The 14,410-nt window shown below is 35.4% G+C and overlaps 1 protein-coding gene across 6 annotated transcripts in view; it reads right to left on the reverse strand.

The window, feature by feature from the left end:
- The window catches only part of Mob3 (MOB kinase activator 3), an 85,908-nt gene that overhangs the window by 40,115 nt on the left and 31,383 nt on the right, over positions 1 to 14,410 (reverse strand). For 4 of the 6 annotated variants that reach the window (XM_087406656.1, XM_011054294.2, XM_011054293.2 and 1 more), the window contains exon 2: positions 640 to 845. The exons of the other annotated variants lie outside the window; for them this stretch is intronic. In XM_087406656.1, coding sequence (XP_087262782.1) covers positions 640 to 783 — 144 coding nt within the window. In that variant the 5' untranslated portion in view covers positions 784 to 845. The remainder of the gene's footprint in view (positions 1 to 639; positions 846 to 14,410) is intronic. 6 annotated transcript variants of the gene reach the window in all.

Consider the following 14,410-nt stretch of genomic DNA (forward strand, 5'->3'; position numbering starts at 1 on the left):
GAATATATACCTGCGGAATAATATTGTGATTCGAAAGAAGGTTCGAGAAGGTTGTTGAAATGCGTGCGAATATTCTCGCAAGGAAAAACGAAGAGAGATTCGACTCCGAAGAGATAAGACGTATTTCTACTGTAGAGTTTATTAAAAATGAACTGATACATATTCACGATTATCGAGTAATTTATCACCGCGGACATAAAATCCTTTGTCCTCAAACCACGAATAAATTTAACACAACACCCGAAATATTAAAACGATATAAAAATCGAGAAATTTAGCTAAGATCAGAATCATGTATTGTTATCGACTCAGGTATCGTAGTTCCATTCCCAGGTTGCCACTCTATAGGAAGCGTCACATCCGCTGTCAACGTTTATCAAGAGAGGAATTGGATAACCCTGATATCGATATAAAAGAGTTAATATAGTCAAAAGTTTTGATTTAGTTAACTAGTTCTTACGACTTATCTTATCAATGGTTGTTCATTAGATTCCAATAAACTAAATAACATAGTGCAATAATATAGATGCTATCACTGTAAAAGTAATTATAACAAAAATGTGCACTTACGATGAGATTGATAATAGTATCTGCGTATACATGATCATCAAATTGTGAACTTTACTGTACGTGACTTACTACAAGCGCCAACACCACAGTCAGCCCAGCGTAAGTGTCTGCAGAACAAAGCACGGCGTCTGCCAACTTTCTCGCAAGCGCTTGCACCGCGAAACACGAGTACCACGACTCAGCCTCCAGGAGGTTGGCGCGACGAACGCACATCCGCGTTTAAGATTCACCTGGCGGGGAGTTCCGTGGTAAAACCGAATTGCTCAAGGCGATTCCTGGAGACAAGAAATTGTATTCATATTTTTGCCAAGCTCGACAAGCATGTCTGACTACCAGCGAAGCACCGCAGAGCGACAACAGAGGCACAGCATCATCGCAATTCAGCGGAGACGTTCCAGTACTGGTCTAACAGTCCAGTAGAGGTACGATATCACCAGAGAAACGGCACCGCCAGCCTTGCGGAAGCACGTTTCGCCAAAGATCTCACAACCGATTTGAATAACAATTGCTGGAGCCCCACGAAGTGGACGCGTAGTGAATCAAGGCTACCATATCCTAAGCGGCTAATACATTACCCAATCTTATACAAACGGTTCTTTTCAAGGCTATAAGTTAACACATACCTGCATATATGTAAATAATTGTAAATATATCTAAATTAATCAGATACATCAAAAGTCATAATTTCCTGGTGACACCTCACCTTCTGTGTGCAAAACTGACTTCTGAGCGCTCCGCGAACATTTGAGGCCGAAAGCGATTACGGCCGGCTGTAACATCGCGACAACTACTCTACACGATAATATCGTGCGCTTTACTGTATATTTAATACAATTAAATACAATAGATTTAATAGAAATAATTATTGATGATATTAAAATTACAAAAATAAGGATAAATTAAAACTTACATGAAAATGCTGATATCTAATAAACGTTAACGGTGAAAACATTGTAGATGTAATAAGCATTAAAATAATCGGATATATAAATCAAATCGATAAAATACAGAACAAAGAGAGAAGTATCATAAATCCGCGAAAATATCCAAATATATTAGTTCTAGAGACGAAGTTTCAGTTTGCAAATTTAGTCCATATTGCTGTTTTTTTAATATGTATCATCTCTGATCGATCTTTTTGATAAAATTTTTTCACAAATTTTTATATATCTCAATCAAAACCGTACCCATTTCCCAATATATGTTCCGTGATAATAGAGTATTGAGCTGTGTCTCGATTGATATGATTTCTATACTTTTTAACACATGTTATTAGACATCGATTAGTCTGACCAATACATAAGACGTCACAGTCTACAGTTAATTCCATATGTCGAATAAGACGTCGGATCCAGATAATATAGGAAGAATATCTTTTTGCATTTTTATGAACTTGCTAAGTCTATTAATCCTTAGATGTCATACTTATTAACGAATCTTTAAAAATCTTTTTAAAAAAATTTGCTAAAACTCCAGGAAAGGGGAGCAACCGCCGACGACCATGACCTTGACATATGTTGTCAAGGTCATGATCCTGAGCAATCTCCAACAATTAGCCATCGCTTATTATTTGTTAAAAAGTTATTAACAAAAAAGTTTGAAAAAAAATGTTTTATTTTTGCTTACGGACGTACGACTTTGTTGTTTACACGCGAAGCAACTCCTATCTCACTTTCCCCCTGCTTGGAGGTGTAGGTAAGATGGGAGTCGCTTCGTGTGAAAGTCGTGCGCCCTCAAGTAGAGGGAGGTAGCGTGGGAGTCGCTTCGCGTGAAAGTCCCAAGCAGACAAAGTCTGCTGTATAATCTAACGGCAGATTATAAGTAGAAACCGAGCAAAGCTTGCTGACATAACCTGATGGCAGATTGGTAGCAAGAATCGAGTAAGATCTGTTGTATGTACAAATGACAATGAGTTATATAGTTGTGTGCGAATTAATATTTTATATATAAAAAATACCAAATAAACTAAATCTTAATTTGATATATATATATATATATATATATATATATATAAGATTTAGTTTATTTGGTATTTTTTTGCTCGTAATACATAGTTGTACTCCTGTAATCTTCATATGAAACAATATAATTTATTTTACTCAGTTTATATTGCTGATTTTCCTAATTTAGTCGAGCCGAGCCAGGTTTTTTGTTCCAAACGGCAGAGTTACACTTTGTTTTCTTTTAGATTGCTCGCCGCCCACCTCTTGGCTTCGCGTTATATCTCTTACTTCTGCCATCTTATTCCTTACCGAAGCAGCGCTCATATCATCATCAGCGTCTGCGTTCTGATTTTCGATCAAGGATACAGTGGTCGAATTTTATGGATTGATCGTGCAATTAATTATTCGTCCTTGTGATACATCTTTTATACTTTTTTTAAACAATTTGTAAAATTTATATTTACAATTTGTTTTTAATTCTCGTTATCGAGCTTACATATTTACGTTCTATTTTTGCTTATGCAATGACACTCGTAATATATCTCTCCCCCTCCCCTAAGGATTTAATTTCCTTAAATATTATTATATATTATAATTCCTCTATTGTCAGGGTCGGACGTATTTTCGGGTCGCTTTCCGATGTCTTTTCTCTGATGTGCCTGTCTTCAATTTTCTGTTTGTTGAGCCTCTGTAACTGCTCGCGCCTGTGTTTGAGTGACTGCTTTGACTTCTTTTTGTGAGTGCTGTGATTGGAATTGCATGATAGTGACACTGACTTTGAATGCGTGTGTCTGCTAATTTTAACTATGGCGGAGTTTCTCGATTTTCTTTACTCTGTTCCCGGGCTCCGCAACTGTCGTCTCGTGCTTATTGTGTTTTCGTAAACTTTCGTTTTGTGTTTGCGCGTATTGTGCTTTTGTGAACTGATTGATGAGCTGTTGATTATATTAGATTGATTTTGTGAACTTTTTATTTTTCTTTTATTACGTGAACAACTTCAGAACTCAACAGTTATCTTCATTATTAATGTTTTGTTCACCTCTATAATTTGTTTATAATTTCTTATCTATCGTAATACATACTGTTTTTATATAAAACACTTACTTACGGCTACTCTTTATATTTATTTATCTTTTGAGAACTATTTCTTTTGAGATATGAGGTTGCCCTGTGCTTCATGTAAATGTTACATACCGGCCTCATGTATCTGCACCTTCTGTGGAATTGACAACTTGCCTTTAGATTTCAAATATTAAAACTACTGTATCTAAGTCGCGCGTGATCTCTGATGCTCTTACTGCTATTTCTACTATACAGTTCTCCTCAGCTGTGCAACAATGTGCTAATTGCTTGATAGATTGGCCGTCTGTTTCTGACATTGATATTGATAGTCGCTGCGCTAAACTGGAAAGTTCAATAGCTTCAAGTGCAATCGATGTCGTCTAATCAGCATTGTCTTAATAATATTGTTGCTCGTTTAAATAAATGCGAACGCGAGCAGAGATTGAACTCTGAACTAATTATATTTGGTATTCCAAATATCCAAGATGAGAACAGATTCGAGACTCTATCGCTGGTTGCTAAGTGTATAGGCTCCTCTCTGTCTATTACAGGGTTGTAAGTAATTAAATACTTTTTATTAGGTGTTGGAATTAATTCGTAGCGTTTTTTTAATGAAAGAATGTTATTTATTTCACATGAGCATTAAAAAATACATTAATGAAAGTACTTCCCATCACTTTCTACTACTTTTGACCATCTTTCGGGCAGTGAATGAATACCGCGTCGGAAGAACTGTTCATCTTTAGATGAAATCCAGGAATCGAACCATTTTGTACAATCTTCGTAAGATGTGAACTTCTGCTCGCACAAGCTATGAGCTAATGATCGAAACAAGTGGTAGTCGCTAGGTGCAATATCAGGAGAATACGGCGGGTGCGGTAGCACTTCCCATTTAAGTGTTTCCAGGTATGTTTTTACCGGTTTTGCAACGTGTGGGCGAGCATTGTCGTGCAGCAAGATGACTTTATCGTGTCTTTCGAAGTATTCCGACCGTTTTTGCTTCAATGCACGGCTCAAGCGCATCAGTTGCCGTCGGTAGAGATCTCCAGTAACGGTTTCATGCGGTTTTAGCAGTTCGTAGTATATGACACCCTTCTGATCCCACCAAATACAGAGCAGGAGCTTTGAGCCATGGATATTGGGCTTTGCCACTGATGTTGATGGTTCGCCGGGCTTAACCCATGACTTTCTGCGCTTTGGATTGTCATAATGGATCCACTTTTCGTCACCGGTAACAATCCGATGCAAAAAACCTTTTCTTTTCTGCCGTTGAAGCAGCAGTTCGCACGTGAGAAAACGTCTCTCAATATCCCTTGGTTTCAATTCATATGGGACCCAATGTCCTTCCTTCTGGATCATGCCCAAACTTTTAAGACGTTTTCCTATTGTTGAGAAGTCAACTTCCAATGACGTAGATAATTCTTTAAGTGTTTGACATGAGTTTTCATTGAGCAGTGCCTGCAAATCGTTATCTTCAAATTTTTTCGGCTGACCAGGTCGCTCCTTGTCATCCAAGTCGAAATCACCAGCTTTAAAACGTGCAAACCACTTCCTACACGTTTGCTCAGCCAGAGCATGTTCACTATACACATCCACTAAAATACGATGAGCTTCAGCTGCACTTTTGTTCATATTAAAGTAATGAAGCAAAACTCCCCGCAAAAACACTTTATCTGGCACAAATTTTGACATATTCAATGAATTATACAGTATTGTTATTTATGATTTCAAGAAAGGTTATGTACGGCAAATGACGTCCTATGATAGATGTTTACAATGTATACAGAACTATAGGTAACAACGAAATAGTGTACTGCTTGTGCCATCTCTTGTAAAACGCTACGAATTAATTCCAACACCTAATAAATTAAATTATATATTTAATTGATAATTGAAACGATCGAATTCAATTAAATATCATTCAGTTGACGATTGTTTTGAGTACAAGTTTTAATTAAAACTTTTCGATTGACAACTGATTTAAGCGGAGTTAATTAAAAAATGTTTAATTAACAATTGAAATGATTGAATTCAATTGAACACACACACATCATTTAATTGACAATTGGTTTAATCAAATTCAATTAAAACATTTCGATTGACGATTGATTCAAGTGGAATTAGTTAAAAGACAATATAATATATTATAGGACCGTATATATGTGATAATACAAACTACAGAAATCAAAGTCTTAAACGGTTCAGCTGGATCTTAATATTTGTATGATTTTTGAATTTATATACTACGTATATAGTTCCTAGAAACGCGCGCTGAAATGATTTTTTGATTTTGAAACGCTAATTCTATTAGATATAATAAAAAGAAATCCATTATTTTTACTACACCTAATACTAAATTACCGCAGTAATATCACGAGTTAAATTGATTAGCAATTTAACAAATTTTTGATACTTATTCGCATCTTCGAAACGAGTTTAATACATCAATGACATATTAAAATCTATAAATAATTAATTCTTGCAAAAAATACAAAGTATGTCTACAACATATGTGGCGAGGTAATAAGTTTATTTTCAGTTATTATAATGATTTTTTTTTTATTTAAGTATTGGATGTGGGAAAAAGTTCGTGGCGATTTTTTAGTAAAATTCAAGTGTTTTTCTTAGAGTATTAAAATCAATTTATTTAAATCAAATATGCTCCATTATTTTCAATAATTTTTTGCCATTTTTGGGGCAGAGCCATAATCCCATTGCGATAGAACTTCTGTAGTTTCTAGTCGAAAAACTGTTTCAAGTGATTTTCACATGCCTCTTTTGAAGCCAGCTTTACACCATTAAGAGAGTTCTGCAGAGATCCAAAAAAATGATAATTTGAGGGTGCTATGTCAGGACTATATGGTGGATGCATCAAGACTTCCCAGCCAAGCTCTCGCAATTTTTGCCGAGTTATCAAAGATATATGGTTGAGCGTTGTCGTGATGGAAGACGACACCCCTTCCTATTGATTAATTCTGGCCATTCCTCTCAATTGCTTGTTGTAATCTCTCCAGTTGTTCACAGTAGAGTTCAGAATTAATTGTTTGATCAGGTGATAACAGTGAACGATTTCCTTCCAATCCTACCACACACCTTCTTCGTCATCAATCCAGGTTTTGCGATTGCTTATGCCTTCTCTCCTTTCTTTATTCACAATCTTTTGCGAGTTGGATTGTCGTACGTGATCCATTTTTCATCACCAGTTATCATTCTCTTCAGAAATGGCTCAATTTCATTCTGTTTCAGTAGCGTATCGCAAATGTTAATTCGGTTCATCATGTTCTTAACACTCAACTCATGAGGAACCCAAACATCGAGCTTCCTTTTGTATCCAGTTTTGTGTAAATGATTTAAAATTGTTTTGTGATCGATGCCTAGTTCCCTGGCAATCTCTACAGTGCTCACATGCTTATCATGCTCGACTTTTTCCATGATTTCATCGGACTTTTCAATGATTGATCGACTGGAGCGAGGTTCATCTTTCACATCGAAATTTCAGTACGAAAACGAGCGAATCATTTCCGTGTTGCTGATTTTGATAGAGTGTCTTCACCATAAATAGCATAAATTTTTTCACAAGCCTGTGCAGCGTTCTTGCCTTTATAATAATACTGCAAAATGTAGCGAATTTTTTTCTTATTTATTTCCATTTCCAAAATAAAATAACTTTTGGTCCACTTCACCGATTTCAATCTTTTTCGGCTCAAAACAAAGGTTGAAATGTCACTTTTTAAACGCATGTCTAGTGTTAACGATGCGATTAGTAGTTACCGACTGCTGAGCATTTAATGCCATCTAGTGGAAAAAATACTACGAACTTTTTCCCATACCCAATATATTTGTATTTCACAGATGAAATTTTTATTTATTCGTCTTATTATAAAATTGCGCTCGCATGAATAATCCGAATTTATTTTAACGCATTCACGTTTCGTCTTTTTCCATCAACGTATGTATATATATCTGTCCGTGTCTATAGCTATTCGATTATTATTAACTTTTACCGACACAACACGTCGTCGTTGTCATACACAGATACGGTGTCACGTGTCATATCATATCATACGTTGGTGACGTCAGAGGAAATCGCAAAATTATATATACATTGTTACGGTTATAGTATGCATTGACTTTGATAATTTTCTCTATCACTATCCATTCTTCAATATTTAAATTGAATGGAAAGTATAAGCCTTTCGATAATCCTGTAACGGCTTCTTTTAAATTTATAATGATATCTTTAACCGGCATTACTTTAGGATGCAAAATTCCTTCTTTGATATGATTAATGTAGTCGATCGTTTCTGTAGCGTCCATCATTAGATTGTCTGTTAATGCGGTCAGAAGAGTATAGTGTTCGTCTAGGTCATATCTATGACTAAAAAAACCTAACCTTGTTCTTTAAGTTTCTCTATAAAGATTGTCATCGTTTTTTCATTTTCTTGTAACGTTTGTTCTAAGTTGTCTATATGCGCGATGGTTGAATTTATTACCTTTAATTGATTTTTCATTGCGTGTTTAATTACTGTATTTTCGTCGTGTAACACGGCTAGCTATTCTTTAATAATTTTATCATCATTGGCGTCCATAGTGCCAAACAATGATTTCGTGATTGAGTTTATTTCATCTATTTATTCTCTTCTTTTATTCAGTGATATTTTGTAAACGGTTTTTATTTTTTCCACTAATTATTGCGTTTTATTGTGTTCTTTTTCGAGAACTGTAAATAAATTATCACAAGATCCTTTATCCTATCTGCTAATAATTCTTGGCACAGTTGTTTTGTTCGTAATATTGTATATCCTCTTGAAGTTGATTTGCTCTCTTCACTAATGATATGATATCCGTTTGTATTATTAGTTCCTTCAATAAGTAACAATTTTCCAATTTCCTCGAAATAAATCCCAGGATTGTGATCGAATCTTGATCCTGCAATTAATCGTTGCTATTTATTTTTTTCACCTGTTTTATTTTTTCCTCTCGTCTAATTTCTCTTCATGTGGGGTTCCTCTTTATTTATCATGAGAGAGTTTTTACTCTCTCACATAACTTTATCTATAAAATTTCGTATTTTAATACGCTTGCATTTCTCTCTTCTGAACTTCGTTAGATTTTTATGTCTGTTACTTCATTAACTCGACGGTTTCAAGTGCATGAAACATATTAATTTATTATATTTTATGTAATTACTTCCGTGTTTGAGGTGTGCGAGGATGATGAGGAGGAAGTTCCTCTTGTTGCAAATAATGTTCCATACTTCTCTATAGGGAAAGAGGAGAGTGATGTCGGCGAAGGTGAGACTGATGGGATTGATACGGATAACGAAATTGAATTACAGATGATCCGGTTGAGGTCATATACATATCCGATGAGGATGAGGACATAGGGAGTTGAAGATGAGAAATTATGGAAGAATTGGAGGAACAGCTGGAAGGAGAGCTCCTATATCTTGTCCAAATCATGCCGCCCTCCGAATCTGATTCGGAGGTCGATGATGGAGGCCCAATTTTTAACGCTGCATCATTCTTTGTAGTAGTAGTTACAATAGGTTTTTAGTGATACTTAGTGATATTTAGTCCTTAACATTAGTGTAGTGTTTACTTTAATATTTTACTTTGAATTATTTTTGGATTACATCTCTGAATTACTTTTCTAGATTACTTCTCCCGGCATGATGTTGCTGTTACCGGTGAGTGTTTCAGTTATTTTTCATTTTTAGTATTAATTGATTGTAAATGCTTTTAAACGATTAACATGCGTAACGCTTAACATCGTTTTTCGTCCCTTTTTGATCGTATAATTTACGTCAGAATTTTTCTTGATTATTGTGTAGGGATCTATCTACTAGAGATTCTAATTTTCGTAATCTTTCCCGTCGTACTGTTTCGTCGAATAAGAGTACTTCATCTCCTATTTTAAATTTACGTCTTTTGACTTTCTATTTTGATACTCTTTTGCTTTTTGTTTTTCCTCTTTCGACTGTTCTTTCGCGATCTGATTTGATACGCGTTTACGAAATGTCCAACATATTCAGCTAAAGTCCTACGAAATCGTTCTCTTCGAGTATGTCCTCGTTGCTTTGAGGGTGATAGGCTGTATCTTACTAATCTTCAATAATTTGCATACATTTTTAAATATTTTGCTTAAAAAATTAGTACCTTGATTTGTAAATACCTTTTCCGAAATTCCGTATTCCAATATTATTTTCGTCGTGAATTCCTTCACAATAGTTACGGCTTCTTGATTTGGTATCGGTATCATCGTGCTAAATTTAGTGAGACTATCTTGAAATGTTAGTATATATTTGTTACCTGTCTCTGTAGTCCTACTATATCTAGAGCACACTTTCCAAATGTTTTCTCGGGAATATCAGAGATAACCAAAGGTGCTTGTACGCGTCGCAAAGATTTATTCCTTTGACACTGTTCGTATTTTTTTATATAGTTTTTTATGTCAGTGGTTATTCCTGGCCACATATATTTCAGTTGTATACGTTTAAGAGTTCTTTTAATCCCTTGATATCCTCCTAAGGGTATGTCGTGATATTCATACAAAATTTGCTTCTTTCGTCTTCGCTGTATGTTCGTATCGTCTTCCTTATCGGATTTGTTATCTTTTTTTTCTATGGTGTGCATCTTCATTGCATCTGTGTCTATGTGACATACGTCGCCTACATATTTGTTTAGAGCATCTGCATTTGCATTTGATTTTGCATCGTCTGTACTACATATACGGGATGCTCGATTTCTCCGTCATATAGTTTGATTATTAGAATCAATCGCTTTTCCGATTGTAGACATTGCCTCGTGACGCCTATGATTTTTACTTTTCCATCAGCGATTTTGATTTTGCCTTTTAACATTTTCAATTTAATTAGAGAGATAGTTGCCCTGGTATCAAACAAAAAGCTTATTCTATTTCTTTCGGCTTCCTGTACTGATAATATAATATAATTAAATCCAGCCCGTTTATTCCATAATGCACATCGAACGTGTGTAACCCGATAATCTGCTGCGGTGCGCTTTTTCTACGAGCTCGCGTCGTCTTGATCGTCTTTCTCGTTACTTTGTGTAGCTGAATTTTTATCGCTTTATATTTTGGCCCTCATTATTTTTCGGATAATGTTTTTTATTCGTTTCGCGCCGTAATTTATTCTTGTTTTCATCATCCGTTTAATGATATAATATATCAATATTCCTTGCGTATGTCCGGATTTTTTGCAATAGTTGCAGTATTTATCTACTGTATTAGCCGGTGGTCGTCCTTCGGCTGACGGTAGAGAGAATCTATTAGCATATCGGCTCATTCTATAGTTGCGTTCTAGATGACCCTTTTTTCCGTATTTTTAGTAGTGATGCCCGCGTCTTAGTGGACGTCGCGGATTATTGTTATCAAATTTGTTTCAATTGTTATATTATTGTTTCGCGCTCGGCTCTTTGATTTTTCCTTCTACGCTCGCACCCGTGATTGCTTCCTGCAAGTTTGTATAACGTTGTGCGCGTACTAATAATTTTATCTCGTTGTTTAGACCGATTTGAAAGTTGTATAATGCTTGTTCTTTTATGTTTTTCAAAATGGCTCGTTGCTGTTCTGGAAAGTGATCTTTTCCTTCTTCCATGGACTCGTATAATTCTATGGCGAGATGTTCGACTTAATGTTCGAAATTTTGTGCGTTTTCTGACGGCTTTTGTTTCAGCGAATTAAATTCTAACTGCAAATGAGTGATATATTTTTTGCTCAAATATTCGCTTTCTAATTCTCGTTTTAATTGCTCGTAGCTTATTATCTCACGTGTGTGGAAGTCATTGTCTTTTCTAAATTTAGTGACCGTGTTGCAAGCGGCCCGGAATTCACATCACTGTCTCACGGTTGTCTCTTGAACGTAATATTCCGGATTTCTTCCGCAGTAGCGCCGCAGTATAACGTTTATCGAGAGTTATCCATGTTTGTTTCAAGGAGAAACTGTAGTCATTTAAGTCAAAGATGAAAGTTCGTGTTTACTGTCACGTTCGTAGGTGTTGTCGATTGAGAGTCATTATCCGAGTAATCTAATGTTCTATTCACGTTTGTTATAATATTATGTAATGCGTCTTCCGCTATCCTTAACGATGGCGGTTCGCTGAATCGTAATTCGCGTTGTCTACTATTTATTCGCGGTACCGTATTCCTATTGTCATGCATTTGCTTTACGCAGTGGATTTAGTATATTGAAATTTTCTTACGCAGTTTTTTATTACTCGCGCTTCTGGATTGATTTACCCGTTTTACAATTGCTTGCACATTTAAATGATTTATTTATGCTGGTTATTCGCTCGCAGAATTAATACAATTTTTCTGACTTACATTACAATGCGTAATCTCATGTTGTCAGCGTCTTTCGATAGTTGCGGGTTGCCTCGTAGTCTCATTGATGAGCGATGCGGCGTTGTTCCTTCATGTCCTTCTTCGGCTTGTCTACTCTGTTTAGGATGTCAGCGGGACGATGAGTGTGCGTTATCAGTCAGCTGTGCTGATTGTACGACGTTCTTATTTTCTGATGGTCGTCGTCCATTCTGATTTTATCAAGGCTTTCTCAAGGAGACGATATACAGCGTCTCTCTTTTTGTAGCTCGTTTGTCGTATTTATTTTTCGTATTGAGTGCATATTTTAACGTGCTTCTCTTATGTGAATATTCTTGCTTATTTCAGCATACGCAATTTTCAGTGTTAGCTTGCGTGATAGACTTACACTTTTTGATCTTCAGTGCTTGGATCCTTGAAATATTGTAGTATGGTATATCTGATGTCTCAGCAAGCTTGGTTATTGACTGATTTTCCTTCAGGGTTTTCCTCCTTTATGGAAAAATGTGTTAGGCAATTCTTATGAGTTGTCCTCTGCTGTTCCAAACCTTTCTGGTTGACTTTGTTATGATTGTTTGTTTATCCCTTTTTTTTGGCAATCTCATTGCTGCTATCATTTTTGTTGTACCCTTGGGTGAAGGATACGGATAGGGGATTCGCCAAGGATCAAAATACAGAGATAAGCCAGCAAATACACAAAACCAACACTTTAATAATTAGTTACTTCTTACAATGTCACAAATTTATACACTTTATTAGCTTATGAATTTAGATTACAAGATTGTTGTCACTTAACTTGTACTAAACAATTTACGTCGGTCCGATTTTTGTTCATAGATATGTTCGCGTTTTGCGTTGACTTTATAATTCGGTCAACTTATGATTTAATACGCGTGAGCTGTTGACATACGGACGTAGTCTCGGATAACAACTGATAGTAAGACTCTGCCAGTATGTTACGGCGTTCGTTAATATTACTTGCTCGAATTGTTGACTTGGCTTGCACTTTAGTCAACTGTTCAAGCTGGTTTCGATTGTTATCTTTTTAAATGCGGTCATTGCTGACAATCCTGGTTTCTTAATATGACGGGCAATAGATTCCGTCTTTTTGCAACTTGCGAGAAACAGCTTGCAGGATTTGCGCGTTACTTCCACAAGATTTTCACAATTGAAATAGGAAATTGAAGCAGGCAATTGATACACTGACTTTTCGGAAATCAATGATTTTCAGATCAGCTGCTAAATGACTGAATTGCTTCATTTTTATTCTATTATATTAGTTATAACTATCACTATAACAACAAAAAAGCTTAATTAATAGATTTAATGACTTCTTTGAAATTGATGGTCCTGAAGAAGTTGCTGCTCTTGCTGCAATTACACAATCACAATTCGAAAACCGATAGTTAGTTTGCTTCAGTGATCAGATATTAAAAGTGCAACAATTGATCAAAGCGGCATTTAGTGACTCCGAAAATGATAATAAAATGCTGGAACAATGGAACAAGACGATTTTTTTTATTTTGACGAAAGTTTTACTCAGGTCAATAAAAACTTACTTATTACATGTCAAGGCGAGAATTCTTTAGAAATTTGGCGATTTTTGAATTCTAATAGAACTTTAGATGTATTACATCAATTCTAATGGGTGAAATAATTGTTTATTATGTAAGTTCAATATATGTATATCTTTATCAGCACCAGTTAAAAGATTATTTTCATATGCGGTTATGATGAATATCGCTAAATGTAATAGATTATCAGATAATTCCTTTGAAAAATGAGTGTTTTTTAGCTGTAAATATAAAGAAAAGATATGTATAGGTAGTAGAGTGGAGCGAGAAAAGTGAAAATCGTTCGATCGGAACGTAGAGAATTGTGTATTGACGTCAATAAGAAAGGGTCAAAATTTCAGTCCGGATAATATCTTTTGCCTTCGCAATGCAGTTGAAGTTTCGGATATGAAAATTTTAATAAGGCTATTTTTACGAACATAAATTTGAGAAAAAAAATGTCTTGTTTTGAAACCAAAAAGAATTACAAATTTTAAACAAGAACTTGTATAAATATTTTCACGTCCTGGTTGATTGAGTAGGATGTGGAAGAAACTTGAAGCGCAGCCACCTTCGCGTGGTGAATCGCTTAGACAAAAGGATTAGTAGGACGAAGAGTTGCACATTGCATATATGAAAAAAGTGCAATTTTTGATCATTAACTCGAAGCTTACTCTCTTTATGTAAAACTCATGGGGTGATGCAAAAATGATTTTTTATGGTGTTTTTGTTATAAAAGATCATGAAATAGCACATATAAATGATGTTCGTAAAAATAGCTCTTATTAAAATTTTCATATTTTTGGACTTTTTTATCAAAATCTGAAAACTTCAACCGCGTTGCGGAGTCAAAAAATATTATTCGATCGGATTTTGACTTTTTTTTATTGACGTCAATACACAACTTTTGAAACCCCCTACGTTCTGATCGAAACGACTTTC

This window comes from Acromyrmex echinatior, chromosome 5, assembly GCF_024713525.1.
Source record: "Acromyrmex echinatior isolate Ae372 chromosome 5, ASM2471352v2, whole genome shotgun sequence".
NCBI classification, from domain to species: domain Eukaryota; kingdom Metazoa; phylum Arthropoda; class Insecta; order Hymenoptera; family Formicidae; genus Acromyrmex; species Acromyrmex echinatior.